We start from the raw sequence: 14,796 nt of genomic DNA, 5'->3' as shown, positions 1-14,796 counted from the left end.
TTTACAAAAAGATATGTAAAAAGTAGAGAGAAAAAGAAATCTTTGATTTTTTTGTATGAATTGTTAGCTTTTTAATTTTTTTAATAATTTTTTAACTTTTTGACTAAAAGAGGCACTTGCCAAATGAGGCTTCAACTTATTTAAAATCGAATGAAAAGTTAAACAAGTGTAATATAGAATTCTCAAATAAATCACCTCTTTTTTTAAATTTGTTTGTCTTTAATGACTTTTTTTTTAAAAATTTCTCATCCATCTTTGATAGACGAATCTCTTTTTTTTTTTTTTTAAAAAAAAAACCAAAATAAACAAAAAATATATTTTTTTCTTTTGACTTATTTTTGTCTTTTATGAACTTTTTTTTTTTAAAAAAAAAAATTCAATTCATTTTGTCTAATCGAATTTAGAATTCTAAAATTTTTTGAAAAGTTGTCAAAAAAAATTCCATAAACACGAAAATAAATTAGAAAAAAAAAAATCCCAAACACCCATTTAGAGATGATAACGAGCAAAAGAGTTAAGTATTCAAGCTTTGTTTGATAATTTTAATGATCTTTAAAATTTGTTTAAGTTTGATTTATTAAATTTTTGAGCAGATTTCAAATGAGATTTTATTAAGTCAAAATTTGAATAATTTAATTTTTTTAAATATAATTCTAGACTTGTCGAATCTTATGAACCATCAATTAATTAATCAAATTTAATTTAAAATTATAACAAATTTCAAAATATACTTAACAAATATATTGAAAAATTATAACAAATTTCAAAATATACTTAACAAATATAATTGAAATGGTTTGATTCGTTCATCACCCTCTGCCCAACAAAACTCGTAAAATACGAATCAGCGCTGCTTGAGGGCCCTAAATTTCGGGGCTCGAATGCCCCGAAATTCCACTTTTGGTAAAAAAAAAAAAAAAAAAAAAAAAGAAAAAAGAAAGAAAAAAAGAAAACAATTTCCAAAAATGGAAATTAGGGGCATTAGGGGCAAATGTTTTAGGGCCACCAATCATTTTCCAATACGAATCTAGTCTGTGGACTCGGTGCCTATCTCATACAAAAAGAAAGGTAAAGCAGCATCAAAGAAAAGCAAAGATAGTGCGAGGGTGTGCGATGCGTATTTATACACACATTCCTTAGCTTCAATTCGCACTCTCTCTCTCTCTCTCTCTCTCTCTGTGTAAATTGCGTTTGAAGATGGTGGATTTCGCTCGCGTACAGAAGGAGCTTCAAGAATGCAACAAAGACAACGATGTCTCGGGCATAAGCATCAAGCCTAAAGGCGACAATCTCACGCATTTGGCCGGAACGATTCCTGGTCCTCTCGCTACTCCTTACGAGGGCGGCACTTTCAACATCGACATTATCTTGCCCGGTAATCTTTTCTTCTTCTTCTTCGTTTTCTTTCAATTTTTTTAGGGTTTTAGATCAATTTATTGTCGCTTTTAGCGCCGATGTTACATATGTGTATATAAATTTGCAAGATTTGAGTCTGGAATTTAGGCCTAGGGTTTTTAGTTCTGTTGTGTTCAACTAAAAATTGTGATTTTTTGCCCCCTGATTTCTGAATTGTTTCAATTTTAACCTTCTGTTAACATTTTGCTACTATAAGAGAATGGAAAAGTGACAAAATTGATCCTTTAAGATGTGGGTTCTAAACATATGTGTGAGAAGTATGTATAATTTTTCCATCTGATCACACAATTGGGTTGCGCATAGGAGAAAGTGAAGATATATACAGATCTTTCGCATATTTGTAAATAAACCAGTTTTTGAGTGATAATTTTGGTCATAAAATTGAATAGGCGGCTCACATATCATTTTTTTTATTCTCTTTCATGGCAGAATATTAATAGAAGGTTGCGATTGAAACAAATAAAGTGATAACGGTCCATAGTGGAGGGTGGTCATCCAATGCATTTAATGCACTACTTGCAAATCTCTTTTTGATTACTTGCTAGATATGGCTGGAAATGTATTGGAAAAATAGGTTTTAGAAATAGGAATAAGGGGTTTAATTTGAGGTAATGGTTTAAAGTCTGCATTTTGGTTGAAGGTAGTGCTTTACAATTTTGAGGACAGGCTGGGGTTATAGTACTTTAGGAACTAGAAGTAGGATGGAAAACTGCAGAATTGCTTTCAGTAGAAGGTAGTGCTTTCTACAATATTTAGGGCACTTTTGGAAATGCTTTCGTTTTTTTTTTGTTTTCTGTTATTAAAAACAGAAAAACCGGAAATTGACGCAAAAAAATTGTTTGATAAACTGTTTTTGGGAAAATCTTCTGAATTTTGAAAATGTTTTTGCATAATCATAAAGCCGTGTTTTCAACCTTTTTGTTTCTAATGACAAAAAATGAAGACATCTAAAACGAAAATGGTACTAAACTTAGCCTGTTTTTGAAGAAAAGAAACTGATATTTTTTAAGTATAAATATTTGATGCAAAGGGGGCCGTAATGATTTTTGCAATGTCTGGGTATAAATATATTTCGTGTCTGTCATTTGTTGTTAGTTTGTAATGAATTAATATTACATCTAAATCCTTGTCTTTTACTTAAATTGTTCTGTTGTTTTGGCAGATGGGTACCCTTTTGAACCTCCACGAATGCAATTTGCTACAAAAGTTTGGTATGAACAAACTTTGTGATCTTTTTCTTATTAGCAGCTAGCATATTGTTACAGTATAAGCAATGACAATACAATTGTTAGTCTCCATCAGCTGCTTTGTTTCTAATTTTCTATTAAGGGAATACCCAACAGGTGTTTTACAAGGGTCAAACCCACCACAAAAACAAAGGGACTAGTCTAACCTTTAAAGAGGTGAAGGACCATATCTACTCTTGAAAATGTTTATGTTTGTTGTCTGATACCCATATTTCCCAATGGAAAATGCTTCCAACAGCTGCTAAAAATTTCATTGAACTTCATCTTTTGATTTGTTTGAATTTCTGCATAACTAGTTGAAATAAGATATTATATTGTAAGACATTTTATAGAAGGACGTTACCTGATTACAATCAAGCCTACTTCTACTCTTTGTGGGCCCAAAGAAGGTTGCACAATTAGTGCCATTATTCCAGCCTTGTCAACTAGTCAATCTTTAGTTTGGAGGTAGGCTGCTAGGCAGCTAATAGAATTTGGAATTAGTCAATGCCAATTCAATAATGGAATCCATTTATCCAATTATGGTGGCTTTGTTGCCTCTATTTTGTTCTATTGTGTAAGCAAAATAAAAGGAAACTAGCTGATTACATTGCAAGCGGTTTCCATATGAAATGGTTGGCATTCTTATTCTTTTTAGGGTTTGGAAAAAGCTATTTATGCCTTCTATCTTCCACATAAATATGAAAATTACTTAAAATACCACCTACTGGATGTTAATATCCTCTCTTTTGTTTGGTTTACCTTAGAGCTGTACAATTTCAATTTGCACACAAGCAATGTTTTGGTGTTATTCTTGATATGTAATGATTTCATTAGGAAACAGTGAGACTTCGAAGGGGTTGCTAGTTGCAACCTTGTACATTGCATCAATTTCAGTGTACACACCAGCAATGTTGGTTCTTTGTTTCCTTATTCTTGATATGTATTGATTTCATTAGGAACACAATTTGACCTCACAGGGGTTGCAACCTTTTACATACATGATGTATACAAAATGACATCTTTGTGCCCTTTTCTGTTATGTCTTCTTACTCTTATTGTATGACTAGCATGTTTGTGATGGGATCTACTGTTTCTTGGGATCACTATGCATTTGGTGTGGTTTTAATCTTTTGGTATTAATCTTTTAGTGTTCGGTTGCTGTGCTATACATGGTTTTGACCAGGTCATTACAAAAGAAAGTATCAAAATCTAAAGGTAGATCACAAAAATTGAAGAAATACAGAAAACACATATTAAACAACTGCATGGATAAGCCAACCATGGATTGCTTATCCCCACCCAAAAAAAAAAAAAAATGCAACAATTACATGGGTAAAGCAAGGATTTATTTTTATTTTACATTTCAGATGATGAAGTTTACTGTATTATATTAGCGTACAATAACATTGTCCAGTTATGACCTGAATTTTATTAAAAATAATGTTTGTATGCATGAAAGTGTTTAATAATGTGCAAGACCATGGTACATTGTTTGGACATTTAATATTTTTTCACATGTATTTTTATCTTTGAGTTGTAAATTGAATTATCTAGGACTTTGCCTAACAGTCACCGTGTTGCATAAAGTGTAGATCAATGTTAATTGAAAATTTTTGATCCCCTAGCAATTTGTGGTTTGGAATGCATATTTTGGAACATAGTACGGCTTCTCCAGAACTATATTCAGCGATTAAAAAAAAAACTTTTTCCACACCTTTTCTTGTGTACCTCATAACAAGAAACAAGCAAAAAAAGAAAAGAAAAAAGAAAGTCAGTCAGTCTTAAGAAAATAGAAATAGTTTTGTTCAAGTGTAGATTCAAGGCAGGATTCATGGCAACATTAATAGCTTTAAGTGAAAAAGTCAAAAAATAGTTTTTTACTAACTTCTTAAATGACTCTCTGAAAAAATCAAAAAGTTTGGTTAAAAATTGAAAGTCAACTTTTAACTATTTTTCCAAAACACTCTAAAAAAGTTAGAAATTTATCCCAAATAAAACTTTTTAAGTCAACTTAAAATAGTTAAAAAGTCAAGTTAAAAAAATTTATCCCAAATGAAATAATACAAAACAATGATATTTAATTATAAATTATTATTTTTTAATTATGACAAAAAAATCTAATTACGATATTATAGTAATTAACATTAAAAATTGTCATAAATTACATATTTGAGAATGTATCATGGAATGACCAAAAGAGAATATACACTTGTTTTGAGTGGTGTAGATGATTGAGGCTAATCGTTGGACATAATATTGGGCCTTCTTATGTTGTGTTTAGTTAGGAAATTTAAAAAGAAATTTAGAAAGAAAAAAGAAAAAATTATGTGAAATATAGGTATATTTTATTCACATTTCACTTATATTTTTCATTTTGTTTTCCAAATCCCTCAACCAAACACAACATTAATATTCTTTGTCATTAATTGAGTAGTCCCATGAAGGGTATCTAAATGCTGATTTATATCTCTCTCTTTAGAGAGATTTTTTTTAGGGTTAATTACACTTTTACCCTCTAAACTATGTGTGTTTTTTTTATTTGGTCCCTTAACTATTGTTTGTGTTTCTGTAGTCCCTAAACTTTAGTAATTCTTGTCTGTCAGGTCCAATTTGTGTCTGCCGTCCAAATCATTAACAAAATAGCGTTGCACGTGCATTCCACGTGATACGAAAGGCTGCTATGAAGGTCAAAATGGATATTTCATTCTCAACCGCATGTGCCATACATGTGAGGCGAATTGGGGTTAAAAAAATGAGGGGTTTGTGGTTTTCAGATCATCGATTCAGTCTTTAGAACTTCAATTGAGGTTAGGGTTTGTGGTTTTCTTGAAAAATGGAAGGGTTTTGCAACATTATTTGTGTTCATTGAGGCCGGATGGCCATGGCGAAGTATCAAGATAGTTATATACCAAAATGTAAGTATAATTTTTTTAGTTTTTGGTTAATATTTTTGCATGGTTATGATTTTTTAAGTATTTTCGGTCAGTTTTGTATATTTTTGGTTACTTTTTTATTTGTTGAATCTTTCTTGTTTACTGTGTTCTTTTGAAGAAAGTGAATTTTGAAGTATATGTATTGTTCCAAAAAGTGAAGTCTTTTTATATGTGTTTGTTTGATTATCCCCTGTCTTTTAGTGTGTGTTTTTTTTCGAGTGTGTTTTCATGCTTTTTTATGAATGATACTGTGGTCCCATGCATTTGCATATGTTCCTCAATTTTTTATTTTTTAATGTTATAATGGTCCAATGCCTATACAGACATCAATGCTGATCACTTCACCATTAAAGTGAATCATGGTGGTTAATTTAGGACAGAAAATGGACAGAGGTCTTATGTTTAAGGCCAAGTAGATTACATTGACTACAATGATAGGGAAAGGATGTCATTACTTATATTGGTTGAATTTGCCCAAATGGTAGGATATAGTGATTTTGTTGGATTTCATTACAGAGTCAGTGAGAATCAGAGCTTGGATGGAGGATTTAAATTTATTAGTTCTGATGAGGATGTGTATGAAATAATGAAATTTATAGTGGGAGGTGTATTGGAACTTTATATTGAGGAACATGTAGCTGTTCCATTGAGTTTTGATGAACATTTCTAGGATGTCAATGTAGAGGAATGGGACTAGGAATACAACACAACAAAATGGAGTATTTATGAACCCAGTGTTGATGGGGATAAACATAGTTCAAATTCTGCTTCAGAACCTGAATATGAAGTATTTGTTGACAGTGATTACAGCTTAAATGAGGAACCAATGGCAGGAGTGGACCAATATGCAAGTAAGCCACCAGAAAATAGTCATGTTCAAGATTTTTCTGAACCAGAAAGTGAGGAATGAGATTTCTCAGATGGGTTTGCTAGCCCTGAAGAATCAAAAGATGGAGATGATGGGTTGCCAAAGACCAAGTACAAAGAGTTCAAATATGTTTTTGGAAAAGAGAACCCTATTTTTGAGTTAGGAATGATTTTTAAAAGCAGGGCTCAATTTGCTGGAGCTGTCAGGCATCATGCCATCCTCAATGGTAAAGACATTAGGTTTTAAAAGATTGAGGGGTGTAGAGTTAGAGCAAATTGTAGAGAAAGATTCCTTTGGACTATTTTTGCATCTCTGAGAAGTGGCGTAAACACCCCATTTTTTACGGTCCTTAAAACTTAGGCACCACTGATTGATCACTCGACGATGAAAGTTACGTTGTCCAATCGCTTAATTTCTTCAGTAAGAAGAGCTTCTAAATCCCAACCTTACACTTCATTTTGGACCAAAACTATTTTAGACCTTAAAACCGTCTCTTTCAAAATATTTTTGAAAATGGTTCTACGATGTTCCAAGGCTCGCATTTCGTTAAATGTTGTACTTTTCGGTAAATCGAGCAAGGACAAAGTGGAAATAAATGAAAAAGAGGTGAACTCTTTGAAAAATCTTTATTACCTCTTATTTATAGGTTTGGAGTTGAAGAAAATATGAGGAGAGAGAGGAAAACTAGTTGGGGAAATGGTTAAGCTTCAAACCGTTAAGAGAAAACTGAGCAGCCTTCACTAAATCAGGCCTGTCTCTTTGCACACTTGGACTTTAGTTTTGAGGCCACCACCATTGGAAATTTGACTTCTGGGGCTTCATTTTAGACTCAATAATCTCCTAAAGCCGAGTCTGAATGAGGGAGATATGGCCATTTGAAGTTAGGCATCTATCTGATTAAGGTAAAACTGAGAAACCTTCACTAAAATAGGCATATCTTTTTGCACACTTAGAATTTAGATGTGAGGCTGTCACTATTAGAAAGTAAACTTCCGGTGCTTCAATATAGACTCAAGAATGACCTAAAATCGAGTTCGGATAAAGGAGATATGCCCATTTGAAGTCGGGTCTGAAAACATATTTTTGGTGGCTGGCAGGTGGCCGACCGAACACCATTGGTGGCCAAGAATTCACACTTCTGGCCGGCCGGCTAGTGTAAAACCCAGATATTTTTGCCAGTTGTTTCCACAAAGCTCCAGCTATTCTGTTTTTGATATTTTCGACCTAAGGCTTATGTTTTCTATATATAAAGGACCTCTCTTCTTGCTTTCATGGTTAGAAACATTTAGAAGTGAGGAAATAATTTTGGAAAAATCCCTCTCTACAATTCATTCTCTCTCTCTCTCTCTCTCTCTCTCTCTCTCTCTCTTGCAACTTGAATAGCCTTTGGCCAAACACTTTAAACCAAACCTAGAGAGCTTCTTGCTGAGGTGATTTGAGCTTGAATGTGAGCTCTTGAAGCACTTGAGAGTGTGAAATTAGTGGTTTATGACTTAAGGGTTCAATTCTCTTCAAGAGGTGTACCTTCTCTTGCCTTTATACCATCTTTACACCACTTGTTTTCCATCTTTTCTACTATGTTTTAGACTTTTTAAAACCTGTATTTTTTGGCTGAAACTTGTGATTTAAGGCCATTAAAGGTAGAGGGATTGATAGCCTTTCTTTATGCCTTACTTCTTAGGCCTTTGTCCTTGTGTTTCCCACCTCTTTATCAACTTTTTTTGAGTTTTTAAACACTGAATTTTAGAGTTATTTTAGTGGCTAAAATCATGTTTTGAAATCCAAAAATGGAGAGGGTAGCCTTCCCTCCTTATGTCTTGCTTACTAGCCTAGCTTGTATTATGTTTTAGCATATTAATCTAGCTATTTTTTTCTTAATTCCAGCATGTTTTAGGATTATTTTTAAACTGTTTTAGCATTGTTTTTGGTTGTTTGTTGCATTTGAGCTTTGTTTTGTATGCTTGTAGTGTAATTGTCCTCATGAGTTTAGTGTTTTAGGCCTTAGACACCATCTTATTTGAGTTGATAGTGTTTATTTATAGCTTTCTATACTTGTGATCACTTTTAATCACTTCTGCAACTTCCCTCTTTTCTTGGCTTTTGTTTTGCTTTGAAAGTGGTTCAAATCCTTTGTTTCTTTAAAGTTTGAGATTGAGGTCTTGTGCTTAATAGTTTAATCTCTTTAGGGTTTATTACCAATGGCATGAAGCTTCTCTCATGTGAGCCCTCTTTCCATTAGAGGACTTAATCTTCACCTTTGGAGTTAATGAATTAAAGGATGGTTGGCAATTAAAATGAAGTAATCAAAATATGACTAAAATGGTGCAAGATAATAACTTGGTATTGTGTTCAATTGGACATTAATTGAATATATGGAAGCTTGAGGTATTTCATACTCATGAGTGATGAAATGGTTCAAGTTTCCAAGGTCACCACTTCCTTTGATTAACTCATGAAAAGGAGGAGGTTAGAGTCTTATTTTGTTACATTTATTGAACTTGCACACTTTGGTTCATGAGCCATTATGCAATGAAATTGTTTGAATTGATGGTTTGTGGACCAAATTCACTACTCATTTGATTTGTTCATGAAAAGGAAGGGTGAGTTGTGCAGACAAACCCTTAAAAATACCTTGTGTATGCTATTTTTGCTCTCTGTTGCAGCAAGATGAACTGGGCAGCAGTGGTCGACAAGCCACTTTCTATGGCCGACAGGCCACCTTTGATGGCTGGCAGGCCCTCACTACTGGCTGGCCGACCACTGATGCAAAATTCAGCAGTGTGTTCTTTGAGCAGAGCAAAGCTATTCTGGAAGCGGACAAAGGTGTTAGTGTTCTATTGTGCAACAGAAGTCTTCTGGAAACAAAACAGTGGCTTTTCAAGTGGAAACTGAGCACGTGCATGAGCATTCTTCGCATACCGAGCCTATTTAAGTTTAAATACTTAGCTTAGCTATTTGTTGTAATTAATTAGTTGTAACTAATTAGTTGTAACTAGTTAATTTTGTAAAGTGTTGTAATTAATTAATTAGTTAACTAGTTATTCGATTTCGTTTTGTAATTATTTTAGTTAGCTAGAATAATTCATTCAAGTGTTGTAATAATTAGTTAAGTAGTTTAGGTAATTTCATTTGTTTTGTAATAATTAGTTTAGCTTAGCTTAGCTTTAAATAGTTAGTTAGTTAGCTAGTTTATTCATTCGGACTCTCCTTCGTGAAAGCGCAATGTAATAATTTGTATGTCTTCCAAACTCACGTCTTTCTCCCTTTTATTTACTAGCTTATGATGGTTAGTTTACGGACATCAGGTTTTGTTTAGCATGCTCTATGTTTGCATCCACTTGTATTGCATACACCGAGGCTCGGTTCATCATTCTAACTTGTATTGTTAGTTTAAAACTTCTTTGAATACGTGCTTAGATCACATGCTATTTCATTGTTTCATATGCCATATTAGTAGCCGAGCTTAGTAATTACATATCGCATGTGTTGCATTAGTCATATTTCATAGTTAAGAATCATGCATTTTTCTAACTCATTTCTCTTTTGGCTTGGAGTACTAGGTACGCCTTTACTCGTTTTAGCATATAGCATGTGTGTGATTGTTGCCATGTCTATCATGCTTGCCATGAGGCTAATTGCTTAAATGATAAACTGCTTGAATGCCTGTGGATGAAGGCTTGTAACTTGAATTGGAATAATTTTAGTAATGTTTATATGCGATCACTTTTTCAAATAGTATATATTTTGAAACAATTTTCAAAACAAACATGAATCAAGTGCTCCAATTCTTGCAAATTTAGTCTATACTTATGTGTGTGCGCATCACATAATAATGCTAGCCTAATAAATCTGAACAAGAGTATATAATGTAAAGAAGATTCATATCATGATTAGTAGAGGCCGATCTCTAATCGGGTGAGCGGGGGTGCTCAAATTCATTTATGACCTTCCCCTCTCGTACATAAGTTCCTGAGCTAAGACAATCTTGGTGATGACGGACACGTGGCCTTTGGCGCGAGTCATGGGTTTTCTAAATTTTTCCAAAACAAAATATTTAGGCAGCGACTCTGTATCTGGCAAAACAGTCTATTTTTGACAATTTGATTCAAAATCGATTTTTCAAAAGATTTTCCAGATTGGAACTCTTTGGTGTTTATCTATTTCACATTGCACTTGTGGAATCTGATTTAGAACCGCGGGAGTCCGATACTGCAGGGCTTATTTGTCTTCCAAAAGAGGCGTAAAAAAGTCGGGCTACAAGTGGACACAAGAAAACACTTCAAGTAAAGACCTACAACCCTAAGCACACTTGTGGTAGGGTTTGGGTAAATAGGCTAGTCAATTCTAATTGGTTGGCAATGGTGTATTTGAATGAATTTAGAATAAATCCAACATGCTCTGTTTCTGAACTCATGGAAAGGGTAAGGAAAGATTTTAACATTAAGGTTTCCCCTAGTCAGCTTTACAGAGCAAGGAGGAAGGCTCTAATAAAGCTAAGAGGAAATGTTACTGAACGATTTGTAATGTTGTGGGACTATTGCAAAGAGATTGATATGACCAACCCAGGAAGTAGTGTGTATTTGCACTTTAAACCTGATGAGGATGGAAACCCAACAAATGTATTTCAGAGGTTCTATGTTTGTTGGTATGCATTGAAGAGGGGGTTTATTGAGGGCTACAGGCCTATCATTGGTGTTGATGGTTGTCATTTAAAAGGTGCTATTGGTAGGCAGTTGCTCACTACAGTTGGGCTGGATGGAAATAACCAAACATATCATGTGGCTTATGCAATGGTGGAGATTGAAAACACCAGTAGTTGGACCTGGTTTCTACAATATTTGATGGCTGATCTTGGAATATCCAATGATCCAAAATGGACCATAATCTCTGATAAGCAAAAGGTAAGTAAAATCTATTATTTTAATCTATTATCATTTTACCACTAATCTATTTGTGGCTTATGTTGTTTTTGTTTGTTTGACATATATATATGGATGATTGCAGGGTTTGGAGAGAGCAATTGCTAATTTGCTTCCAACAGTTGAACATAGGCATTGTATAATACACAACAATTTCAAGAAAGATGGGTTTGGAGGTCAAAACTTGAAGGATAGGTTATGGAATTTAGCTAGAGCAACTTATGTGGGCAGGTTCAATGCTGAAATACAAGAATTGAAGAGGGAGAACAAATTGGCATATGAATGGTTGGCTGCCAAGGATCCAATCCATTAGACTAGGTCCCACTTTGGTATCAGTGCAAAATGTGACATTTTGTTAAACAACTTATGTGAGTCTTTCAATGCTTCCATTCTATTTGCTAGGAACAAGCCAATTTTGACTTGTTTAGAGAGAATTAGAATGTATTTGATGGAAAGGTTAGTTAAGAGAAGAGAGTATGCACAAAAGTGACAAGATAACATAGGCCGTAAGATACACAAGGTATTAGAGAAAAATAAGACAAATGCAGCTGCATACATTCCAGCATTGGCAGGAGATAAAAAAAAAATTTGAAGTAAGAGGAATGCATGGTGATCAGTTTATAGTGGACCTGAAGGAGGAGACATGTTCCTGCAGAAGATGAGAGTTGACAGGAATCCCTTGTGCACATATAATATTTGTCATTTGGACATCAATGGAACAACCTGAGGACTATGTCCATTATTGGTAAAAAAAAAATATACATTCTGAAGGCTTACACACACATGATGTGCCCAATAAATGGTGCTAAGATGTGGAAGCAATCAGGAAAGAACCAGTGCTTCCCCCAGAATACCTTAAGCAGCCTGGAAGGCCAAGGAAGACAAGAAGGAGGGAACTAGGTGAGAGACCTAAAGGTCAAAAGCCTACAAAGCTAAGGAGATTCAAAAAGAATTTGAGTTGCAGAAGATGTGGACAGAAGGGCCACAACACCAAGACTTGCAAATTAGAGCTTCAACCCTCTGTAAGTAAAGCCCACAACATTTGTTTGTTTTCATTTACTTGGTGATCATTAACTATGATACGTCTTGTGCTTTGTAGCAGGATAATACAACAGCAAGTGAAAGTGATGTCAGGCCTCCAATAGGCTCTTCCATTAGGCCTCCACCTGTTCCAATGGGCTCTGCAAGTCAAGAGCTATTACCAAGGAGGCCACCTCTTGCTACTGCAACTTTTGCAAGTCAATGACCAATGCTAAGGAGGCCACCACCTACTGTTGCAACTTTTGCAAGTCAAGCTCCAATGCATATAACACCAACACCACCTGATGTTGCAACTTTTGCAAGTCAAACTCCAATGCCTATAAGTAGAAATAGCAACGAGGCGGGGTGGGGGCAGGGGCTACATTCCCCGTCGCTGATCCCTAGAAGTGACAATTTCCCATCCCCGCCCTCGATCCCCGGTGGGGAGCCCATTGCCCCCCTTAACGCCCTCACCCCCAAACGGGGATCGGGTATCCCCGACCTCGGAAAATCCCCGAAGCATATCAGATTTATTTATTTTATTTTATTATTTATTTATTTATTTATTTTGATTCAAAAGAAAGATCAACAATGATCTGTAAATATCTTCAAATTCAAATTCAAAAATAACATATCTTCAAATTTACAGTGATATGTGAACAACATATCTTCAAATTAAAAAATAGCATATCTGTCAATATATCCTATTCAAGCTCCACACAAAAGATATTCAAATAACATATTCAAACTCCACTTAATACTGTCAACATATTTTCAAGATATTCAAATAGCATATATGTTAATAGGGATGACAATCTGTTAATAGCATATCTGTCAACATAATTTCAACATATTCAAATAGCATCTTCCATCCAGCAGCTCACACAAAGGAAAATTGAACAAGTTGCAAAGAGAATAATTATTTCCAAGCATAGCTCGTAAGGGATAGGCTACCTAAAAAATAAAATCAAATCAAATAAAAACAAATCCATTACAATATAAAAAACTAAATCCATTGTGAAAAAAAAAAAAACAACAACAACATTGTTTCTCCAATACTCTGATACAACCACACCACAACTTTCATCATCTCCTTCAACTTGAATTCCTGTTAAATAACAAAAGGAAAAAAACCAAATAATCAATACTAATAATAAGATGTAAAAAATGTTAACAATTAAAACAAAAAATATGACAACTAACACAAAAGTGGCACACGACACATCCGAGTAGATCTCATCATCATCATATATACTCGCATAGCCCACCGATTCCAATGTTGAATTTCCTAAAAAGTAGAGAATATAAATTCAATATTGAAATTATTTTCATGGTAATATAAAAGTGAAATAATAATATGTAGATTGGATGAAATAATAATATGAATACCTTTCATCTCTGTACTCCACAACCAACTTTGTGCACACATTAATGCTTCTAATGTGTTTGGATGAAGTCTACTACAATGTGGACTCACCAACCTTCCACTAGTACTAAATGCTGACTCAGAAGCAATAGTGGATACAGGAATAGCTAAAATATCCCTAGCTATTGCCTGCAAGGTCGGATACTTTGGTCTATTGGCTTTCTACCAATTCAAAACATCAAAACCTGAAGTTCTTAGCAAAACATCATCTTCTAGATAATGGTCCAACTCTAATTTTACACTTTTTATTTTTTTACTTCTCTTTCTCCTAATAAACAAATCATACTTTGAAAGGGTCTCTGTAACAATTTATGGATGAATAGAAGAGTCACCAACAATACCGGTCTCCATACCAACTCAATGCTGATACTCTTGCAACAAATCATAACAAATCAAACGAACCCTATCTTCTTTATCTTTAACATTGTCTCCATAAAGTTTTTCAAAATAAAGCTTCAATACACTCATCTTATACCTAAGATCAAGTACAACAGCAACTCCAATAACACCATGTATCACTAACCAATATTTATCAATTTTTTCCACCATTTTTGATGCCATTGTTCTAATCACTTCAATTTCACAAGAGAGCCATTGAGACAGTGTCATCCTAATCTCACATAAAGCTGGGAAACAAACATTGGTTGTGGGATACTTAGTACCAGAAAATGACTCTGTGATAGAAAAAAATATCTTAAACCTCCTACTAATCTCTCGAGCAAACTCACATTCTTCCTCACTTGGCACAGTTTTATATTGGGGCTCTCTATTTTTCAACCGAGAAAATACATCCTTATACAATAAGGCAATCTGAAGTATCAAGTAGGTTGAATTCCACTTAGTTGTAAAATCAAGTCCTAATTTCTCAGTATGTAGATTACGAAATTGATTGACTGTTTCTTCAAATTTTTTTTTTTTTTTTTTTTTTTTTGGTGTTGCTGTCCAATAAGCTACACTCTCCCGAATTTTCTCCACACCCACTCGT

At 34.1% G+C, this 14,796-nt stretch overlaps 1 protein-coding gene across 6 annotated transcripts; it reads left to right on the top strand.

Annotated features, from left to right (window-relative positions):
- The first annotated feature begins 1,012 nt into the window (after positions 1 to 1,012).
- On the top strand, positions 1,013 to 14,452 carry LOC114313871 (ubiquitin-conjugating enzyme E2 27). Of its 6 annotated transcripts, none has more exons than XR_014348837.1 (6): positions 1,014 to 1,375; positions 2,579 to 2,627; positions 5,249 to 5,560; positions 9,110 to 11,347; positions 11,451 to 12,387; positions 12,468 to 14,452. XR_014348837.1 is itself a non-coding variant. In XM_082902194.1 (5 exons), exons 4-5 carry the CDS (start codon positions 10,805 to 10,807, stop codon positions 11,676 to 11,678), a joined length of 771 nt encoding a protein of 256 aa, XP_082758320.1. In that variant the 5' UTR covers positions 1,014 to 1,375; positions 2,579 to 2,627; positions 5,249 to 5,560; positions 9,110 to 10,804; the 3' UTR covers positions 11,679 to 14,452. The 6 variants fall into 6 exon arrangements, 2 of the variants coding, with proteins under 2 accessions (XP_082758320.1, XP_082758321.1); XR_014348836.1 differs by having other exon boundaries at positions 12,465 to 14,452; XR_014348838.1 differs by lacking the exon at positions 5,249 to 5,560 and having other exon boundaries at positions 1,013 to 1,375; positions 12,465 to 14,452.
- Positions 14,453 to 14,796: the final 344 nt, after the last annotated feature.

This window comes from Camellia sinensis, chromosome 13, assembly GCF_055761805.1.
Source record: "Camellia sinensis isolate YWXY chromosome 13, ASM5576180v1, whole genome shotgun sequence".
In the NCBI taxonomy this organism is placed as follows: domain Eukaryota; kingdom Viridiplantae; phylum Streptophyta; class Magnoliopsida; order Ericales; family Theaceae; genus Camellia; species Camellia sinensis.
Note: the sequence above shows the minus strand (reverse complement) of the source record. Positions and strands in the feature narration are given on the sequence as shown.